Raw genomic sequence first — 22139 nt, 5'->3', positions numbered from 1 at the left:
TTGAGGCTTCCCCGAGACTTTCCTAAAGGGCGTGCGGGAAAATCCAGTTCAATATGCAGCCATCCCTCGCAGTCGAGTCTGAGGCTTGCATTCAAAGTCCCAGAGATCCAAAAATGCACAAGTCAAAAAGCCAAAACGTCGACGCATTTCTTAAAAGAGATCGAAATATAATCCAATAAACAATGTTTCTGAAGTGAAAATGTAATATTTGTCGACTATTTTCCCTGTTTCACTACAGACATTTACAGGCCTCAGCTCTGAGCCTCTTTTCTTAGAGCCCAGGCTGATCCACAGCGAGACGAACGAGGGAAGAGAGATTTTTTTTATTTTTGCTCAGAGGGAAGAAATTCACATCGGCAACATTCGGCAAACATCGGAAACGAGGCGGGTTTTGGTGAAATTATTATAAGAAGCTTCATATCTTCGCAGTCATTGGTCAACTCTTTTCAGCTACTAAATATTAACGAGAAAAAGAACGAATCCGAAGGCTTTAAATTGAATATTCACATTTTGGATGTAAAATATGCTCAACACCGCCTATTCTTGCTTGATGTAGCCAATAGGAATTAGCTTGGATTAAATCAACGCCCGCCTTTAGCTTTCATTCGCTGACAAAAACAAGCGTGCCCTCCAATTGGTTTTACGTGCAATAAAATAGATTATTCATTTAACTGGCTTGAATGGCCAATGAGCGTTTTACTACGGGTATCCACGTCCCACCTTCCGAAGAGTCAGCCCCTGTCTTTGTGAGTGGGCCAACCCGTAGTAAGACTCAATCTATATAAGCAAGCGTTGGACCTCTCAACATTCAGTAGCGCTTAGAGCGCTCCAGAGTGTGGATCAAAAAAAGGGAGGGGAACAGTTGGTAGTCAGCTTATATATGATTAAACAAAATTAACTCGGCTTTAAAGGCAACCGACAGCAGAGGTCCCTGGACTATCTCCTTCGGAGACTTTCCGGTCACCGTTGGCGGCCTGACCAGAGTCGTGGTGACAATTTAAAGGCTGTTCCTGCTCACAAAGCGGCGTGCCGAGGAAGGACGCGTCTCTTTGAATAGACAGGATGCACGGACCGCCCTCCGGCGACAGCGCATGCCCATTGCGCACGATCAAGAGAGTTCAATTCGGCATCATCAGCCCAGATGAACTTGTAGGTTTTATTTATGGAGGGTGGGATTTTCGTATTTTAAATTATATTACATATCACATACGTTACATTAGTGTCTTCAGTTATAGTGTAATTTAAAATATGGGGCAACGACATGGTTCCGTTTACAATGGGGAAATCCTATTGTTAGCGTAGCCTAGCTAGCTAACAGTAAGTAAGTAGCTTGAGCTAACTAGCATGTTGCAGGAAGTTTGTGAACTTAAAGAACATCATTATTTAAATAAATCTATGCTATCACATGAATGAAACCCCATTTTATTAAGGCGTATTGATAACTGGGCCCAGTGTGGAGATGGTATTTTGGTGTCTGTGAAGCTCTTTGATGTGTTCATTGCGTGTTTGAATTTTAACACTGTATGCACAATAAAGGCATCGTTACTTCAATAAATTCAGAGCATTTTTAAACCTGAAGGTTGTTTTTTAAGCGTGACATGACTGATATTTGATCAGTTTCTTGGTTTGCATTTTTGGTGATTTTTTTTTTTTTTTTTTTTTTCATATAGCTAAAATTTCAATATGAAGTTATCGTGGGCAGAGATTCATGTTTTTCACGCACAGTTGTTAGCGAAACAACACGTGTTACGTGGTGTGTACACGTGTTACTTTTTACTTTATTATATTTTACGTTATTACATTATTGAAAGAACTTACAAAATGAATATGTATCGATTTTTGAGACATGATCAGTAATGTGAAGAAAGTAATTTACTTTGCTTTGTTTTCTCCCCAGAGACGGATGTCCGTCACAGAATGGGGAATCAAGTACCCCGAAACAACAGAAGGAGGACGTCCGAAACTTAGTGGCCTTATGGATCCGAGACAAGGGGTCATAGAGCGAACTGGGAGATGTCAGACATGTGCAGGTATTGTCAATTTAGCATTTATTGTCCCTATATACTCTTTTAAAGGTGGGCCATGATGTCATATTGTTTACATTGCTTCTCTTTCTTCAGGCAACATGACTGAATGTCCAGGTCACTTTGGCCACATAGAACTAGCAAAACCAGTTTTCCACGTTGGCTTCATATCAAAGATTATGAAGGTTCTTCGGTGTGTCTGCTTCTTTTGCTCCAAGCTGCTAGTGGATTCAGTAAGTAGTAATAATACAGTACTGACGTTTCACTAGAAAAAAAAATCTTATTTCTGTCCTGATGTTTCAAGTTTGGATTCTTAAAACACCTTAATCCATTACTGTTAACCTATAGAACAATCCCAAGATCAAAGACATCCTCGCAAAATCCAAAGGACAACCCAGGAAGCGTTTGACCCACGTCTACGAGTTGTGCAAAGGAAAAAACATCTGTGAAGGCGGAGAGGAGATGGACAACAAATTTGGAATGGAGCAGCAGGAGACGGAGGAGGATCTCACCAAGGAGAAGGTATTTGGGTGGGGCCTTTTAGTCACCGTGTACAAACATTCGTGGAATGGCTCAGCTATTTAACCTCATCCTTCCCTTATGGTTTACATAGGGTCACGGGGGCTGTGGACGCTATCAACCACGCATTAAACGCTCCGGCTTGGAGTTGTATGCTGAGTGGAAACACGTTAATGAGGACTCGCAGGAGAAGAAAATCTTGCTGAGTCCTGAGCGTGTGCATGAGATCTTCAAGCGCATCGCGGATGAAGAAGACATCATCTTGGGCATGGACCCCAAGTTCGCCCGACCAGAGTGGATGATTGTAACTGTGCTGCCTGTGCCTCCACTGTCTGTAAGGCCTGCTGTAGTGATGCAGGGCTCAGCTCGCAACCAGGTAAAGGACAACCGAGACTTTTTTTTTCCCCCTCCCATATATGTGAGAGCATCCTAAATCATCATGACTTACTTAACTTCTGTTTTAAAGGATGACTTGACCCACAAACTGGCCGACATCGTCAAAATCAACAACCAGCTTAAAAGAAACGAGCAGAGTGGTGCGGCTGCTCACGTCATAGCTGAAGATGTGAAGCTGCTTCAGTTTCATGTTGCCACTATGGTGGACAATGAATTGCCAGGCTTGCCAAGAGTATGTGTGTACTTTCTGGCACCATAACGAAACAGATAAACATTCACGTGAGCTCATTATCATCTGCTATAACCAATGTTTTTCTACATCAGGCGATGCAAAAGTCTGGCCGCCCTCTCAAGTCCATAAAACAGCGTCTAAAGGGGAAGGAGGGGAGAGTGCGAGGTAACCTGATGGGGAAGCGTGTGGACTTCTCAGCTCGAACCGTCATCACCCCAGATCCCAACCTGCAAATTGACCAAGTGGGCGTACCACGATCCATTGCTGCCAACATGACCTTCCCAGAAATTGTCACACCTTTCAATATAGACAGGTACATTTTCATTTAACGTAATGATTTGTGCCTTCAAGAATTTTTTAATTTGAAGTGAACTTGTGTCAGCTAATTCGTTCGGATTATGTCTATCAGATTGCAAGAACTGGTACGACGAGGAAACAGCCAGTATCCCGGAGCCAAATACATCATCCGCGACAATGGAGACAGAATTGACCTGCGATTTCACCCAAAACCAAGTGATCTTCATCTGCAAATTGGCTACAAGGTAAGAAGGAAAAAATACATAATTAAAGCCTGACTTGATTTGCAATCCTGTGTATGTGTTCAGACTAAAAAGCACTATTTTCTGTGTAGGTGGAGAGACACATGTGTGACGGGGACATTGTCATTTTCAACCGACAACCTACACTACATAAAATGTCTATGATGGGGCACAGGGTGCGGATTCTGCCGTGGTCCACATTTCGACTCAACCTCAGGTACTCAATGACTCATCTTCTTGTCTTGAAAGTAATCTGAGTATCTTGAATTCGTTATGTTTAGTAAATCTTTTACTATATTTGTTATTAGCAGTTCCTAACGCTGTCAGTTGCAAATAGCTGTAATACAAGTGTTTTAGCGTTTCTAACATTTCGTCTCCATCCAGTGTCACCACGCCCTACAATGCTGACTTTGACGGCGATGAAATGAACCTCCACCTGCCACAGTCGCTGGAGACGAGGGCAGAGATTCAAGAGTTGGCCATGGTGCCTCGTATGATCGTCACACCGCAGTCCAACAGGCCCGTCATGGGTATCGTGCAGGACACTCTGACTGCTGTTCGCAAATTCACCAAAAGGGACGTCTTCTTGGAGAGGGTAAGGAGATTCGTTTCATCACCAGCAGTTCTTTCTCTTAAAGGATCCTAAATGCACAGTGCCTTTTGCACTCATTTAATTCTTTTATCCCCGTTACAGGGTGAAGTGATGAATCTCCTCATGTTCCTCTCCACCTGGGATGGGAAAATGCCTCAGCCGGCCATTCTCAAACCTCGTCCTCTGTGGACTGGCAAGCAGATCTTCAGTCTTATCATTCCAGGACACATTAATGTGATCCGCACACACAGCACCCACCCTGACGACGAGGACAGCGGTCCTTATAAGCACATATCACCCGGCGACACTAAGGTACAAAGGCCAGACCGTCTATGTATCAGTTACAGACTGGAAACTTATTACACTATAAGTAAACTATTTATGATCTCTTTCATCAGGTTATAGTGGAGAATGGTGAGCTGATCATGGGCATCCTGTGTAAGAAGTCCCTGGGAACATCAGCTGGCTCCCTCGTCCACATCTCCTACCTGGAAATGGGCCATGATATCACCCGACTCTTCTACTCCAACATTCAGACTGTGGTCAACAACTGGCTGCTCATCGAGGGTACGAAATCAGAAGTGGAGCTTTATCGCTATATTTCTGAATAGACATTAAATAAATATTCCCAAATTGATTGTTTTCATAATAAGCCCTTCTATTTTAACAGGTCATTCCATTGGTATTGGTGACTCCATTGCTGATGCCAAGACGTACCTTGACATCCAGAATACGATCAAGAAAGCCAAACAGGATGTGATAGAAGTAAGAACAATGTTTCATAAACGTCTCAAACTCGAGGCTGATTCTTATTCAGCTGGTTCACCAGTTTTTGCAGATAATAGAGTGAAATTTTATACAGGAAAATAATTTCTTTGACTCTCTGTCTGCCAGGTCATTGAGAAAGCTCATAACAACGAGCTGGAGCCGACCCCTGGTAACACACTGAGGCAGACCTTTGAGAACCAGGTGAATCGCATCCTTAACGATGCTCGAGACAAAACGGGATCCTCTGCCCAGAAGTCTTTGTCCGAGTACAACAACTTCAAGTCCATGGTGGTGGCTGGATCTAAGGGCTCAAAGATTAACATCTCACAGGTAAAGGAGTCCTCCTTACCACCTTGCATTAGAGTAATTGGATTTGATTGGAGTTCGAGACACTCGACTTGTCTTTCCTCCTTATTCAGGTTATTGCTGTGGTGGGGCAGCAGAACGTGGAGGGTAAGAGAATCCCGTTTGGCTTCAAACATCGCACATTGCCTCACTTCATCAAGGATGACTACGGTCCTGAGAGCAGAGGTTTTGTGGAGAACTCCTACCTGGCCGGCCTGACACCAACAGAATTCTTCTTCCACGCCATGGGAGGCAGAGAGGGTCTGATTGATACAGCTGTCAAGACAGCTGAGACTGGTAAGTCTGTGCAGTCTGACCAAAAAATGGAGAATAAAATTTAAACGCAGGACAAGATGTTTAAGGAAAAAAAAAATTGCCCCATTTATAGGTTACATCCAGCGTCGTCTGATCAAGTCTATGGAGTCTGTGATGGTGAAGTATGATGGCACAGTGCGGAACTCCATCAATCAGGTGGTGCAGCTGCGATACGGTGAGGACGGCCTGGCAGGAGAGAATGTAGAGTTCCAAAATCTGGCAACAGTGAAACCCTCGCACAAAGCCTTCGAAAAGAAGTGAGTCACGCACCTGACACCTGCATGTGTTCAATCACAGAAGTGGTGTTTTAAAATGATTTTAAGATCTGTGCTGAGCATTTTATTCATTTTTTTTGAAGTGGTTAACATGCCTCATCTGGTATTTCCAGGTTCAAGTTTGATTGCACAAATGAGCGAGCACTGAGGCGAACGCTGCAAGAAGACGTGGTGAAAGACGTGATGACCAATGCTCATGTCCAGGGCACCTTGGAAAGGGAGTTTGATAAGATGAAGGAGGACAGGGAGATCCTGCGAGCAATTTTCCCTACTGGTGACAGTAAGGTGTGTGAGATCACAGTAATAGATGTGTCTGCTCTCTAACTCCACTGCCCCCCAAAAACCCTAAAGGTAGTAAACATGAATGCATCTAAAAACAAAACTATGGACGTTAGACGTCTGGTATAAATCTCATGTTGCACAGATGATTCACACATTTTTATTAAACTAATTAATAAAGCTGGAGTGTCTGTGGACCTTTGTGCACCCACTTTTCTTTCGGCCATGTTTCTGTCTGCTAATCATTCGTGAGAATAAATACATAGATCAGCATATTTCTTTTTAATGGGCCACAGATTTCCTCTGAGAGATGTCTTCACTTTTATAACCGGAGCCAGTCAAAATGTGGGACGCTGACTGAATTGTCCCACATAAAGTGGGACAACTGGTCAGCTTGACTACTGAGAATGCAGAAATACTCATTCTGCTATGCTGCTTCACCTGCAGGTGGTGCTGCCGTGCAACCTGGCCAGAATGATCTGGAACGCTCAGAAGATCTTCCGAATCAACCCTCGAACTCCGACAGACCTCCATCCTCTCAGAGTGGTCGAGGGTAAGCTGAAAAATAAGAAATCTCACTGAAGCTGCAGCTCTTTATGTTCAAGGATGAATTGTGCGTGTGGAGGCTGTTGGAGCTGAGAGATCATGACCTGGCCTCAGGTGCTTCTTAAAGCTTTGTAAAGCCACTTGGTGAATTCCTGCCGGTTATATAACAAGCGGAATGATTAGATCAACATAGCTCCAGTGTTCTGACAGGGAGGAAAGGTGTTTATTTTTTCTGTAGCGTACACCACTGTAGACAAAATTTCAGTCTTTGTGCATTTGCATCCTCAGGTGTTCACGACCTGAGTAAGAAGCTGGTGATTGTGAATGGCGACGACCCTCTGAGTAGACAGGCCCAGCAGAACGCCACCTTGCTCTTTAACATCCACCTGCGCTCCACACTGTGCTCCAAGCGCATGACCGAGGAGTTCCGGCTGTCCACCGAGGCTTTCGATTGGCTGCTGGGAGAGATTGAGACCAAGTTCAACCAGTCTATTGTGAGTTTAGCACATTGACGCGAGGGGTTTAAGCGTTTTTAGGCTTCTGAACAGCTGAACATCACATTTTGTTTTCCTGCACCTCCTTTTCCAGGCTCACCCTGGTGAGATGGTGGGTGCTCTGGCTGCTCAGTCTCTGGGAGAGCCAGCCACTCAGATGACCCTGAACACTTTCCACTACGCCGGCGTGTCGGCCAAGAACGTAACACTCGGTGTGCCCCGTCTGAAGGAGTTGATCAACATTTCGAAGAGGCCAAAGACGCCTTCACTGACTGTTTTCCTTCTGGGTCAGGCGGCACGTGACGCAGAGAGGGCCAAAGATATCCTCTGTCGGCTGGAGCACACAACACTGAGAAAAGTAAGAGGAAGTCATTGTATGTACCTTTATTTTGATGGGATCTAGAGGAAGCCACAGGAAGTGTCATTTTTCAGAAAATTGTTCGGTCCTAATGTACAAGCTGGATTCTTTTTCTCTCAGGTGACGGCCAACACCGCCATCTACTACGATCCCAACCCACAGAACACGGTGGTGGCCGAGGACCAGGAGTGGGTGAACGTCTACTACGAGATGCCCGACTTCGATGTGACACGAATTTCGCCGTGGCTCCTGCGCATCGAGCTCGACCGGAAGCACATGACAGATCGCAAACTGACTATGGAGCAGATTGCAGAGAAGATCAATGCAGGTGGGGTGTGGACGCACATTTTCTTTTCTTTCTTTTTCCCTTTTCGGAATGAATTTACCATAATGTAACTGTGGCGTCTCTGTCAGGTTTTGGAGAAGACCTCAACTGCATCTTCAACGACGACAACGCTGAGAAGCTGGTGCTGCGAATCAGAATCATGAACAGCGATGAAAACAAGTTCCAGGAGGTGAGCAGCAGTGATGATTTTAATAACAGTAAATTCACTCTAGTCAGATTTTATATTTATTCATTTTCTTTATTTTTAATTTTTTGTTTCCTGCCTAGGACGAGGAGGTGGTGGACAAGATGGATGACGACGTCTTCCTGAGGTGCATCGAGTCCAACATGCTGACAGACATGACTCTGCAGGGCATCGAGCAGATCAGCAAGGTAATGGATAACGCACATTTTAATGATTGCTGCAGGAAAGTTAATGTTCTCAAACTCCTCCCTAAAGCCTGATTATAAGTTGAAGGCGCACCTCCTCTCCTTCAGGTGTACATGCACTTGCCCCAGACTGACAACAAGAAGAAGATCATCATCACAGAGGACGGTGAGTTCAAAGCCCTGCAGGAGTGGATCCTTGAGACGGACGGAGTGAGTCTCATGAGAGTGCTCAGCGAGAAAGACGTCGACCCCGTCAGGACCACCTCCAACGACATTGTGGAGATATTCACGGTACAAAAGCATAAAAATGGTTTTATCTCAGTGGAGCAAAATACTGTTGTTTTTTGTTTGTTTTTGTTGTCCTTGTTATTTACTTTCCCCTCTCCTCTCCTGCTTTTTCTCTCTGTTAGGTCTTGGGAATTGAGGCTGTGCGAAAGGCTCTGGAGAGGGAGTTGTACCACGTCATCTCCTTCGACGGTTCCTACGTCAACTACCGCCACTTGGCTCTGCTCTGTGACACCATGACCTGCCGAGGTCACCTGATGGCCATCACCCGTCACGGCATCAACCGCCAAGACACGGGACCGCTCATGAAGTGTTCCTTCGAGGAGACGGTATGAGAACTAACTACTGAATTATTTTTAATCTGAATCATGAAGATTTTGTCCTCATAGTTATGTTCTTTTATTTTCTGTTTAGGTGGATGTGTTGATGGAGGCGTCATCCCATGGAGAGTGCGATCCCATGAAGGGTGTGTCAGAGAATATCATGCTTGGCCAGCTAGCACCAGCGGGGACGGGCTGCTTCGACCTACTGCTGGACGCTGAGAAGTGCAAATACGGCATGGAGATTCCCACAAACATACCCGGCATCAGCGTGGCTGGACGTAAGTGGGGGAAAGTCTGTTGGATAGAACCAGGGATCGTTTGTATTGCAGATTTATTTATTTATTTTTTACTTTTTCTTTTTTCTTTATACGATATTTATGTTCCGTCTCCATCCGATTTGCAGCCACGGGAATGTTCTTCGGCACTGTGCCCAGTCCCATGAGCGGCATGTCCCCTGCTATGACCCCATGGAACACCGGAGCTACCCCAGCCTATGGCGCTTGGTCTCCCAGTGTTGGTAAGTGTGTGTGAGCGCCTACATTGCTTTGTGGGCGGGTTTTTTTTTTCTTGTTTGTTTTTTAATTTTGTTCTTCATTTACTGATGTTTGATTTTTAATTTACCCTCCAGGCAGCGGCATGACCCCTGGAGGAGCAGGGTTCTCCCCCAGTGCAGCATCAGACGCAAGTGGCTTTTCTCCTGGTTACTCCCCTGCTTGGTCTCCCACTCCTGGCTCTCCAGGATCTCCGGGACCTGCCAGCCCATACATCCCATCTCCAGGTTAGATACTGACTGGGCACATTTGATCTCTTGTTTGGGCAGTTACCTTGGATACACGCTTCATAATGTCTTTAGATCCATTTGTTGTGTTGTGTTAAATCTGCATGCATTAAAGTCAAAGACTCATCCTGGATGGTTTCTTACTCATCTCTAAAATGTCTCTTCTTCTTTAGGTGGAGCCATGTCACCAAACTACTCCCCCACTTCCCCCGCCTACGAGCCTCGTTCCCCAGGTGGCTACACCCCACAGAGCCCGGGCTACTCCCCTACCTCTCCGTCCTACTCCCCCACCTCTCCCTCTTACTCTCCCACCAGCCCCAACTACAGCCCGACATCTCCTTCCTACTCGCCCACCTCGCCCAGTTACTCCCCAACTTCTCCTTCCTATTCGCCCACGTCTCCTTCCTACTCTCCGACGTCTCCCTCCTACTCCCCCACCTCTCCCTCCTACTCTCCCACCTCCCCCTCCTACTCTCCCACTTCGCCCAGCTATAGTCCGACGTCGCCGAGCTACAGCCCGACGTCGCCCAGCTATTCACCCACCTCACCGTCTTACTCTCCCACCTCGCCTTCTTACTCCCCCACCTCTCCATCCTATTCGCCCACCTCCCCTTCGTACTCCCCCACGTCTCCTTCCTACTCGCCGACCAGCCCGAGCTACAGCCCCACATCACCAAACTACACCCCCACCTCACCCAGTTACTCCCCTACCTCCCCATCTTACTCCCCGACATCGCCATCTTACTCCCCGACTTCTCCCAACTACACCCCGACCAGCCCCAACTACTCACCCACTTCTCCCTCGTACTCACCCACCTCTCCGTCGTACTCTCCTTCCAGTCCACGCTACACCCCGCAGTCGCCCACTTATACGCCCAGCTCACCATCATACAGCCCCAGCTCGCCCTCTTACTCCCCCACCTCACCCAAATATACTCCGACCTCGCCTTCATACAGCCCCAGCTCCCCAGAGTACACTCCCACCTCCCCCAAATATTCTCCCACGTCACCCAAGTACTCCCCAACATCGCCGAAGTACTCTCCCACTTCTCCTACTTACTCTCCGACGACTCCAAAATACAGCCCCACCTCTCCCACCTACTCCCCCACCTCCCCCACCTATACCCCCACCAGCCCCAAATACTCTCCTACATCCCCCACTTACTCCCCAACTTCACCCAAATACTCACCCACATCTCCCACGTACTCGCCGACTAGTCCCAAAGGCTCGACATACAGCCCCACCTCCCCTGGATACAGCCCCACCTCCCCCACCTACAGCCCGGCCATCAGCCCTGACGACAGCGACGAGGAGAACAACTGATGAGCTGCGCAGGAGAAGGGGAGGCGGCTAAAAGAAATAACAGAACGGGGACGAAGCTCCATCGCCTCGTGGGAGACAACTAAACGGACAGCATCTTTAAACAGCTGGAGGTGACGGAGCTTTTAGCCACTGGAGGGTCCCAGCTGTGATCATTTCCTGTGAGGAAAACTCAAGCCTGGGACCATCCGAAGGAGCTGCCACCCCCTCATCTTTAACCCCCCCCCCCCCCAAAAAAAAAAAAAAGTTCAAAACTATTATGTGAAAGACTTGAACTGCTTTGCCTGAAGGAAAAAAGGCTGCCTTTTTGAAATAGTTTTTTAATTTTCACTTGGGGTGTTGAAGCAAAACTGAGAATCCCTCAAGAGGATGAAAAGGAGAGGAAGATGTGGTGAATATTTAAACTGTGGAGGGGGAAATGAGTCTCTTTTTAACTTTATAGTGTCCTGCATCCAGTCTCTCTCTCTTGCTCTTATTAATTAAATGGTTGTTTTTTGGTTTTTTTTGGTTCCTGGAACGCGTACATATTGCCAAAAGCCTTTTCCGAAAAGCTAAGCAGATTGTATTCATCACCAAAAGCATAAGCTGGAAGGAAAATCGAGGAGGGTTAGCCTGCGCCTTTTTGTTTACTGCACATTTCACCGAGGTGTGTCTTGTGAGACCCCCTGCCCAATTTTTTTATTTTTTTTTTCCTCCTGCTTTTGTAGAAGAACACTTGCTGCCAGTTGTTTTGGGGGCTCGAGTGCAATTACATTAAAACATGTCGTCTCCATTAACGCATCCATTACAGGAGAGAGAAACTGGCATGCAGTTTATACAAAAAAAGACGCTTCTCATTCAGAGCATCTTCGACTGCATAAGCGTATGTACCCATCGGCCTCGCACTCTTCCTCCTTCACACCCCAGAGCGCTGAATGATGTCATAAACACCCGCCAGCATCCTATTGTCCTCTGCTATTTTGGAGACTTGTGCATCAAAAGCAAGAAAAAGAAGAAAACTTTTCCAAATGATCTTCCCCTGATGCGGGAGAATTTAAAGATTTCTATTAAATAAAATAGAAGGATTGTCTTTACTTTTGAGTTCAGGAGGAAATGGGGCAGCCGTGGATGAGGGATACTAGTTTGGCATTGCTGCTTCTGTCACTGTTTGCATGAGTAACACATGTTGATACATTTTGATCAAGCTTTAGTTTGAGCATTTTTTTCCCACATCCATCTGGCTTTTCACTAATCATTGTCCCATCTCTGATAGTTGATTTGTACACAGGTTTATTTGGACTATTTAAGAAAGAAAGTTAACTACTATTCTGTGTGAATAGAGACAAAGTAAGACTTCTTTTTGGCTTTTCACTTGTTTGCTTTTGGTGATTTTTATAAACCTGTTTCCAGGAGGCTCATGTTCACACACTGTGGATGAAGAGGGCAGGGGGTGAAGGAGGAGTGCTTTATTTTTACATTTTTCTCCCACTCACGACTTACTTTTCTGTTCACTCTCAGCTGTATCGCATTTTGACCGATGTCACCAGGTTGTGAAAGAGGAAAGGTTGAACTTATTTTTATTTTGTCCTCGGTAAGAGTAACGATTTTGTTTTTTCTTTGAAAGCGGAGATCGTCCAGAGAAACGGCGCCTTTGGCCTCTCTTTAAAACACTGTTACCCACTACATTAGTGTGAGCTTTCTTTTCAGTGCGGGTGCTTTCTCTCGTGCTTTGATGATGTCAGGGAACAGTCTGTACCCCTGATGGAAAAACTCATCTGAATATTTTGGACTTGCTGGATCCCCTTCCCTTTTCCCTCTTCATCCATGAGTGATCCTCATTTCTGAAAATCAGTGTTTGTTTTTTTTCTTTCTACAAGTGTACCTGTGACGAGGGGAATCATAGGGAGGAGAGCAGGTGTTGGATGTGATTGGGAGTCCCGAGGCATCGGTTGGGTTTTGTTCTGAAAATCTTCAAATGTCTACTTTTGTAAAACACTGCTTCCCCAATGGGTGTTGAATTTAAAGGACTGCATCCCTCTGGCCTTTGACAGAACCCAGGTTTGGTGACTGCACTCAGTAAATATCTCGGTGGACGCTATGTCTGCATCCAATCCTGTAGTCTTAAATATGTGCTGTTCTCTCAATGCAGGTCATCGGGACTCCCAGTGCGAATGAATGAATGGGAGTGTGTGCGTGAGTGAATGAAGGGTGATGCAGAGTGTAAAGCTGAGGAATGACTTTACATGTGTGGGCAAAGGAAGGTTTAAATTAAAGTTGCCACTGTATAGAAATCAAGTCATGATCTCATTCTGTATCTGTTCTTTGTTTTTGACTTGAAAAAACCGAATAAAAGTTTTACTATAAAATTGTTTTGTCTTTTTTAAATCAGCATCTACGTTTAGTAATTATTATTTCAGGCACTTATAAATCTGATAGCAGCATTCAGTTTTCCTGCTAATAAAATGTAAATTGAATGGAGAAACTTGGAATGCATCTGGAAAGTATTCTCAGCCATTGTGTCATATTTTGTCATTTCAGTCTTACTTCAAAATGGATTAAATTCACTTTTCATCTCAAAATTCTGCACACAATAAGTCCAGTGAATTGTCTGCTGATCTCTGTGACAGGATTGTATCAAGGCGTGGAGGTCCCAGTGAACTCAGCAGCTTCATCTCTAAAGGGAAGACGTTTGTAAACCAGCAGGACTCTTCCTAGAGCTCTCTGCCTGACCAGTCAGGGAGGTGACCAAGAACCTGATGGTCACTGTAACAGAGCTCCGACGTTGCTCTGTGGAGAGAGGAGAGCCTTCCAGGAGGACGATCATTTCTGCAGGATTCCACCAATCAAAACTGATCGAATGAGCAGACTGGAGCCACTCAGTCTCAGAAGCCTGGAAAAAAGGCAGTTTTGTCCAGGATGACTTAGTTTTAAGTTACACATGAATTAACAAGTAAAGCTCTCTCTGCTTTCATATTAAACAGCTTCTGTCTCCCTCTTTGCAGCCAACCTTTACGTCACTGCCATCTTGTGGCCGCAAGATGGCAGTGACTTATTTGTGGAGACTTTAAAAGGAAGTCAGTGATTTGGAATCGTGTTTGACAAACTTTCATTAGGAAAGTCCAGATTTTCACTTGATTCCCGTTTTCCTCACGTGTTGGAGACTCACTCTGAAAGCATGTTTGATTTACATCATCATGTTGGGACATTTTCTTCATCAACTTATTTAGATAGAACTATAAATCCCTCGGGTGGGTTCCTCTGGAAAATTCAGTAAATTTATCTCTTATGGATCTATAAATTAGAGAGGCTGATGCTGTCAGAGGTGTAAACTCCCATCAGTTCACTGGATGGGCTTTTTGTAAGGTGACACTGCAGAGAAGCAGCTCTGAACAAACCATTATTTGTAACCAAAACGGTCAAAAGCTCATCTTAAAAATGAAGCCGTGACAAATGAATACAGAGCTCAGGTATGAGGTCCTTTTAATGTGTTCCTGTTTGAAGCTCATTGGTTGCTTTGTGCTTATTCTCCTGTGTATTCGTCACTGTGAGATCCTTTCAGTGTTTGCTCCTGCTTTGAGCTGATTTCAAACATCATGTTGATGTTTGTGTTCACCTCCTGTACATCTGTGGTTTCATGTCTGTGGCTGCACTGTTTTTGACTTTCTATCACAGACACGTCAGCACTGACTAGCTTGAAGTCGAGGAAGACTGTGTCCAGCAGGAGGCTGAGTGGATCTCAAAGTCTTTGCCCCCCTGCAAAAACCTCCTCTCCCAGTGGGAGCTGGAGTGCCTTGGGTAAGAGTCGTGAACATATGTTCAGTATGCAGCCAGTATTCAGCTAAAGTCAGTGACTTGAAGAGCAACAGAAACATGTACAAGGAGGAGAAAATCTTCTGACTTCCTCCTCTTTGTACTCGTGTTTGAGATTGCCTAACCTGAAGCAGACGTGCTACATGAACCCCACTCTACAAGCATGATTGCTCTTTCCTTTATCCACCAAGTTTGCAAATCATTACCAGGAAATATAAACTAACCTTCTCTCTTCTTCACCGAGTTCCTCCGCTGAGTTCTCCGCTCGAGTGTGAGTCCTCTGAGCTATAGGCAGATGTAGCTGTCGCCAACAAGTCTTACCTCTGCCCTGTTAGACTTCACATTAACCTCAAGATGTTGAGCTGCAAAAAGTAGGAACATGGTAAACTTTGAATGTTTTAATGTTGCTGTTGATATTTCTTAATCACCGTGAGTCTGTACTGTTTGAAATTATGGGATTCTGCAGATGTGGTCTGCAGTTCTTTAGGTGGGAGGACTACCTTCTTACTTTCAGGTATGTGTGCAGGCACTGCTTTGACTTTCGGAGTCAAAAAGATCAAACTGCAGAGGGTTATTTACTGGACTTTTAGAATTAGTGAGACTGTAAATTATGTCATCACCTGCACTAATTGGAGGTCACTAATCCTGGCATGAGTAAACAAATTAAAGTCCTCAAACTAACTGAGAGAAGTAAAACTGACTGTTTTTTCTTATTTAGTGCAACAGCTCAAGTACTGAAACATACTGTAGCTTTCATCTGGCTGAGCCTTTTCTTTTTAGATTTATAACATTTACACACTGTGCCTGAGAGAAAACACACTTGGCTGACTGCAATAATATTCAAACGCCACTAGATGTCCCCCTAATGCCTCTTATCATCCAGCCTCTGTGTTGGTCTTCCAGTTCGGCCTTTTTTCAGTGTGGTTGTAGCCCATGGGGCTTGGCCTTTAATATGGAGATGGTACAAGGGCTTGCTCCAAACTGTGCCATAGGCCCTCTTCAGATCAGTCAAACATGGCACAAAACAGGTAGCCAATCAGAATTGCAAAACAGGAGCAAAAGAAACTGTTCGGCATTGGCAGAGAAGATTTGGTAAGTTTTTCATGGGCACAAACATCGCACTCAACTCTGCTGCCCAACCAACAAATGGGTTGAGCAGCAGCATCATTTGAGTGAAAAGGCGGGGCTCTAGAGTTCGACCAATTTCTCAACAGTGCAAAAAATAAAATAAAAAATAAAATAAAATCAAAAAAATCAAAAATCGAATGGCCCCATTCGGCAAAAACAAAAAAACAAAAGTCTCCGCACTCTGATAGTCTCCATGTAATCAACAACAACAAACACACATTATGCCCATATCATGGTCTAAACCAATCAGAGATAGTCAGGGGCGGGACTTCTCTGATTGGCCGTGGTCCAGATATTTCTGTAGCTCTTCTTGTCTACATTTGAAAGTGCGGCGGATAGAGGGAGGTGAGTAGCGTGATTAACGCAATATCGATTCATTAAATCCTGAATCGACTTTTAAGTATAAACGTATTTTTGACAGAAACGCCAGAATCTCAGGTTAAAGCTCACAAAACTATTTCAACAACCACCAAACAGCTAAAACGGTAAATGAGAGCAGGTTAACGGATTCGACATAAAAACATCAGAATCAGCGAGATGTCGGTTTTCTGACCTAACGGCACGTACACGGACACGCTGAAAGTCGAAAGCACAGATCCGGTCTTTGTGTTTACGTCACTTTTTTTGCGCTAGATTCTGATGCTGCAGGTTTTTTTTCGATCTCCAACCAAAACTGACTGAACCAGCAGCAAAAAAAGATCCAAACTATGCTTCACATTTGATAAACATCGTCACGAATTCCCTCTTACTTTTGCTGTTTTGCTTCCACCAAAAGCACATCTGGCACAGCTGCTCTCTCTCTCAGTATACTTCAAGAACAGTTTTCTGTCTCAAATCTGTTTTCTGCATTATTCGTTGGCTTATTACGCACAAGTTATGTACAGTGCTGTCGGCTACTGTTTTTGTTTTTGTTTTTCAAAAATGACCTCCACAAGAAAGCGTAATGTCTGCTGTTTAATAGCGAAGAAATTTCAACTTTTTAAATATTTACATTAAAATTAAATTTTTTCTAAATTATGCCAAATTACTGCTAAATGATCATAATTATAATATTTCTGAGTGTCTGAGGCAAAATTGAATCAAATCGAATCGGGACTTCGTGAATCAGAATCAAATGGATTATAGAAATCAGTGATGATACCCAGCCCTAGTGAGTAGCCTAGGCCCGACAGAAGTGGATGTAGCTGTGGGTAATGAGAAAAGATGAAAAGAAGGATTGATAACTTTTTCGTTAAGGCCTGATCTGTGTGAAATTCATAGCCAGTGCTCTGACACAGAGCCATCAACGCTGAAAAAGCACAGTGTATCCAGAAAGCTCATTATATGCTGCGCTAAATGCACTGCCCAAGTTTCCCCTCTCCCCACTGCCTTTAAGCAGCAGTCAGCAGCAAACAGGTCGTCAGAGGAGGCCGATGTGATTAAGTTTAACATTGTCTACAATATTGCCAAAGAGTGCCAAAGTGCCAAAGCACTTTAAGCACAAGCACTTTTTAAGTAACTTATCCTTCCTATAGAACTGTGCTCCAAATAAAGAACTTTGTTAGTTAATCATTTACAAATCAATAATGTCTGTATGGACAGCAACTTAAAAAAAAAAGTGAACTTGATTAAGCAATGCGGTTGAAAAATTTGGGTGCACCTAGCCTTTGTTTTGTGCAGCATTTACAGGGTGTAAACCCACTTCCCTTTGGGGAAGGTTTTGTTTAAAGTTTGCTTGGTCACCTGGTTAGATTTACTGCTTCTGTGATTCTTGAGTCACTTGAGTCTTGTGATAGTCGTGAACAAAGCTGAACTTCTGTGTCTTTATCTTTTGAAGTTTTCATTGGAGACGATGCTTGACACGTACACACTGACATACGTCTACAGACGTAGACCTCCATTTGTGGTCGTAGGTAAGAACTGGTGCCACGCTGACCTCAGCAGGACCATCATCAGACAGATGACTTTAATATGTGTTCTGTTTTTGTCTCAGGATGTTTCCAGGTGATTTTGTTTGTCATGCACATTGCTCAGCTCATCATGGGTAAGCACAGGTGCACTCACTGTTAGACAGATGTAGACATTTTCATAAATGTATACAGTTAGGTATTTTTCTGTGTCCTAAAAGGAGCATTGAACCTCCATGACTGTCCCAGGGAGCCCTTTATTCCCATCTACCTGCTGGTGGTTGGAGTGGTGACCTTGCTGTTCTCCATCCTTCAGTGTCTCCGCAACTGCAGGAGCGCCTGGAGCTGCCTCGTTTCACTCTTCGTCTTCTGCTGGTTCATTGCTGGTAAGCTGAAAAATGGAAGAAAGCAGTTTTGTTTTGTTTGTTTGCTTCCCAGAAAGCAAATGTAAGACTCAGCATGTAGGTAAAACCTTCAGACATTCGCACCCAATTACTTCCTGATCTTACTGCTCATATGTTACTTCCACTGGTTGCCTTGGTTACCTCCTCCAGACCACACTATTTATGTGTGTTGCTGCATTGTTAAATAAACTAACACTGTCTGCACTTCAGTCAAATCTTGATTGTTTGATTTTAAATTCACTCTGCTGGTGAACAGAGGTAAATAAAATGATGTGGAACCCATTGATTTCATGTATGAAAGTTCTTGGTATGGGCAGCACCAAAAAACCAATAAAGCATGTGAGAGAAACAGATATGGTAGGTGTACCATAATAACAAACATTCATCAGCGTTATGTTAATGAATCACACAAGTGCACTGGAGAAAGAAAATAAATAATAGTCATGAAACTCTTCACTTCTATATTAAACATTTTATTTTTGCTCTGTCTTTCAGGAAACGTGTGGATCTACTCCGTCTATGAGCCCAACTACAATAAGACAGCGAGCCCGGATATGTACTGCGACAAAACACTCTACCTGTTTGCCTTCTGGACCATGAACCTGAACTACATCCTTTTAGGCTTCTCGCTCTTCTGTCCCTGTTGCTCGTGCTTTTTTGTTTTGCCTTTACCCTATGGTGAATAAACAAAAAGCAATGAATACTGTGGATGGTGGTTTATATTGAATAACGATTTAAAAAGTTATCTTACGTCATGTCGTAATATGACACGTTCATCATTGGCTGATGTGTTAACAGGTTCCTTTCATGTGAGAATATGAAAGTAAAGACATTTATGTCCTTGTATGCTGTTGTGTTATTTTAAGCTTGATTTGTATGTTAAGTAATACTTTCACACACTTCGCATTTTCTGATTTGTCATCCTTCTGACACTCTTATCTTTGATTTACCTGACATATACAGACAACCTGAGCTCGTCTCACGGCTTCCTTTGTGTCTCTGTAGGCTTCATTACTAGCTCGTCATGATGCCAGAGAGTGATAGACCTCAACACACTTGCATACCTCAACCAATAAGTAAGAAAGTGATTTTGAACAGTTTTGCACACATCTGCTGCTGCATGGTGTCATTTGTGAATGAAACCATATCGTGTCTGCTGTCCGTCAGATTTGATCTCCATGGTATTCTTCATCATGTTTGTTGTTCAGGGGATAGTTGGTAAGTGAGAGAGGCACTATAATCAGAATGAATTTATCTACATTCATTTAATGTGTTGGAAATAAAACTTGAAAATTGAAATAACATAATGAAATAATGAACTGTGGAACAGCAACTTGACACTCCTCATTTTCGTGTTTGTAGGATTTGTGCACATTAATAACTGTCCGAGGCGCCATTCATCCCCATCTATATGTTCCTCTGTGGTCTCATAATCGTCTTCTCTGTACTGAGCTGTTTGAAGAACTGGTGCAATATTATCTGTTGCTAAGTGAACAGACTAAATGAACAAGTAACTGAGAAATAGAAAATAATCCTCTCGATGACAAAGTTAGGATTTAGCTAAAGGAGTGGCTGATTGCAGATTCCTCTTAGAAACACTGGTTACAGCGATGTCACATATAGGACTCTATCCACCAGTTTTTGGGGTATATTTACGTGCGATCATAGCAACACCTACAATAAAAAGAAATAAAAATAAACAAATAAATAAATAAATGTGCAGAACAAAAAGAACTCAAATCTGACTTCTAGACAGCACATTTTTCTTCAAGTCATTTGCGCCACTTCTTCCAAGTCCAGCAAAGAACTGACTGCAATAACATTCAAAGACCACTAGATGTCCCCCTAATGCCTCAAATCACACAGCCCTTAATGCTTCATTTTTGATATTAAGCATTTATTTTATTTTATTTTAATTTATTTTGTTTTGTTTTATTTATCACACCAGCCTTCATCGTGGCTGTTGTTACTGTACTTGAAAGGATGATAGCATTACTACTACTGATAAGAATAAAATTAAACATTATTACTCTTTCCTGATCAGTTTATCCAGCTCCAGTGCTGATCCCCCAGCAGACCACAGTAAAGTACGCTGTGCTCACCACAGCTGACTGATGGAAAATCAACATCACTTTGCTGCACATGTTTAAGGATCACGGCTCTTACTGCACATCACCAAATCAGCGAGTGCTCTGCCCAGCCTCACACACTGTGTCCAGTTTGTCAGATAGTCAGTAATCCATGAGATGGTGCACGTGTTTACTGACACTTCCTGTTGTCCTCCTCTCAGTAGCAGCATCTGAATCTAGTTAAACGTATTTGAGGAATCAAAGGTGATCAATAACTCTAGTAACAAGCAGATGATTGCATCATCCACTGACAGATTTGTCCTGCAGAGCATCAGAGATGTTTTTACCTGGAGTCTTGGGTGGTTTAGCCACTCCAGCACCTTCACCAGATGTGATGTGAGGGTAGCTGGTTAATAGCCGTTAAGCTCTGATGGTGCTTACTTCTTTGGGTAGCAGATCCCAATATTTGAAAGTCAAAAAGTTGGCTTAATTTCTTTAGTTTAATACATTAAAAAAAACTTTGCGTGATCTCTCAAAGAGCTCACCTGTGGGAAATATCACATCTGCCAATGAAAGATGTTGCTGCGAAGGAATAATAAATTCCTTCACAGCAATTTTGAATAATAACTTCAAACTTGTGTCAAAAATTTCAAATTTTGTTTGGCAAAATGAATAAAAACTTCTCAACAGATGGGCCATGTCACATAAGGTTTATTTACTGTAACATGCCAATAAGAAATCTGAGTGTACCCAGTGTAAAAATGCTCAGTTAGTGCCTGATGACCTGAAGAAGATGTGGATGTCTTGCTTTCATCATCATCCTCCATTGCTGATGCTAGCTGCAGCTCTGTCAGTGAATTTGGATTTCAGGCTCAACTACTGTACACTCTTCAGGTTTTAGATATATTTTCTGATTGACCGGGTGCTTTATCAGGTTTTATGTGTTGCCATGGTTATTTCTGAGAGCTTTGTCAAGTTATGAAAAGTTTAAACACGCATGAGACAACTTGCAGCTCACCACCGTTGTCTTGCCATCTTTGTTTGTTGGTCTTCAACACATCCGAAGATCGCTGCTCACTCCTCTGAAACTCTTGTTCTTCCTCTAATCCAGACGTGTTCTGGTACCAAAGTTTGACACCAGCTGATTTATTAGTACAGACGGTTGGTATCCTAAAAAGTAGAGTTTGGTATACAAACCTATTGTTTCTACTGTTGGCGTCTCCTTCTTTGTAAGTCAGCCAGTGTGGTTGTGTTAGTCGCTCTGGCACAAACAGCACACCAAAGCTGATCCAAGTGTTCAGTGGGTTTGAGGTCAGGACTGCAGGCAGGTATTACCATCCAAACTCCACCTCTGTCAGGGCGAGCGTTTTAGCGATTGCCACTGGTTTCAGTCTTGTGTTCCCAGTGATGCGGATGCTGACGCATACTATCACAATGACTCAAAACTTTGCCTTAGTCTCTGTCATGGTATCTGTGTATCTTCGCTGATGTCTGCTCGTCACTTATCCATTTTTTAAAATTTCTAAAACAGTAACTGTAATTGAGAAAAAAAGACAGATTTCTTGCAGTTTTCATTCATACTCACGATAAAATGAAAATGTACCTAAAGTAGGAGGAATTATCCTGGAATTTTGAACTGTTTGACATTTGCTGCACAGAGCCAACAACACCAAAAACAGTTTGGGGTGTTGTTCTTTAAGGAATATGGCTGAAGGACAAGTATTAAAGTGAAAGTCACTGTAAAAGGAAGTGTAGACAG

General features: G+C 43.6%; 2 protein-coding genes across 3 annotated transcripts; both read left to right on the top strand.

The window, feature by feature from the left end:
- Positions 1-810: 810 nt before the first annotated feature.
- polr2a (RNA polymerase II subunit A) lies at positions 811-13449 on the top strand. Its single transcript, XM_085266836.1, has 29 exons — positions 811-1149; positions 1898-2030; positions 2121-2257; positions 2373-2546; positions 2638-2919; positions 3010-3171; positions 3264-3484; positions 3581-3713; positions 3803-3927; positions 4095-4305; positions 4405-4614; positions 4701-4869; positions 4973-5067; positions 5197-5400; positions 5490-5712; positions 5804-5987; positions 6119-6290; positions 6732-6837; positions 7119-7324; positions 7419-7682; positions 7803-8010; positions 8097-8197; positions 8296-8400; positions 8506-8688; positions 8808-9011; positions 9097-9283; positions 9409-9522; positions 9634-9783; positions 9957-13449. The coding sequence occupies exons 1-29, from the start codon at positions 1063-1065 to the stop codon at positions 11105-11107; spliced, it is 5901 nt and encodes a 1966-aa protein (XP_085122962.1). The 5' UTR covers positions 811-1062; the 3' UTR covers positions 11108-13449.
- Positions 13450-16278: 2829 nt separating this feature from the next.
- Positions 16279-19012, top strand: LOC146580230 (transmembrane protein 272-like). Of its 2 annotated transcripts, none has more exons than XM_085266882.1 (5): positions 16279-16366; positions 17838-17913; positions 17994-18044; positions 18129-18293; positions 18807-19012. In XM_085266882.1, exons 2-5 carry the CDS (start codon positions 17853-17855, stop codon positions 18995-18997), a joined length of 468 nt encoding a protein of 155 aa, XP_085123008.1. In that variant the 5' UTR covers positions 16279-16366; positions 17838-17852; the 3' UTR covers positions 18998-19012. The 2 variants fall into 2 exon arrangements, with proteins under 2 accessions (XP_085123008.1, XP_085123009.1); XM_085266883.1 differs by having other exon boundaries at positions 16286-16366; positions 18157-18293.
- The last annotated feature ends 3127 nt before the right edge of the window (positions 19013-22139 follow it).

This window comes from Mchenga conophoros, linkage group LG3 (genome assembly GCF_057382185.1).
Source record: "Mchenga conophoros isolate Kocher_MC1m ecotype Shallow Benthic linkage group LG3, M_conophoros_male_GT1.1, whole genome shotgun sequence".
Classification (NCBI taxonomy): Eukaryota; Metazoa; Chordata; class Actinopteri; order Cichliformes; family Cichlidae; genus Mchenga; species Mchenga conophoros.
Note: the sequence above shows the minus strand (reverse complement) of the source record. Positions and strands in the feature narration are given on the sequence as shown.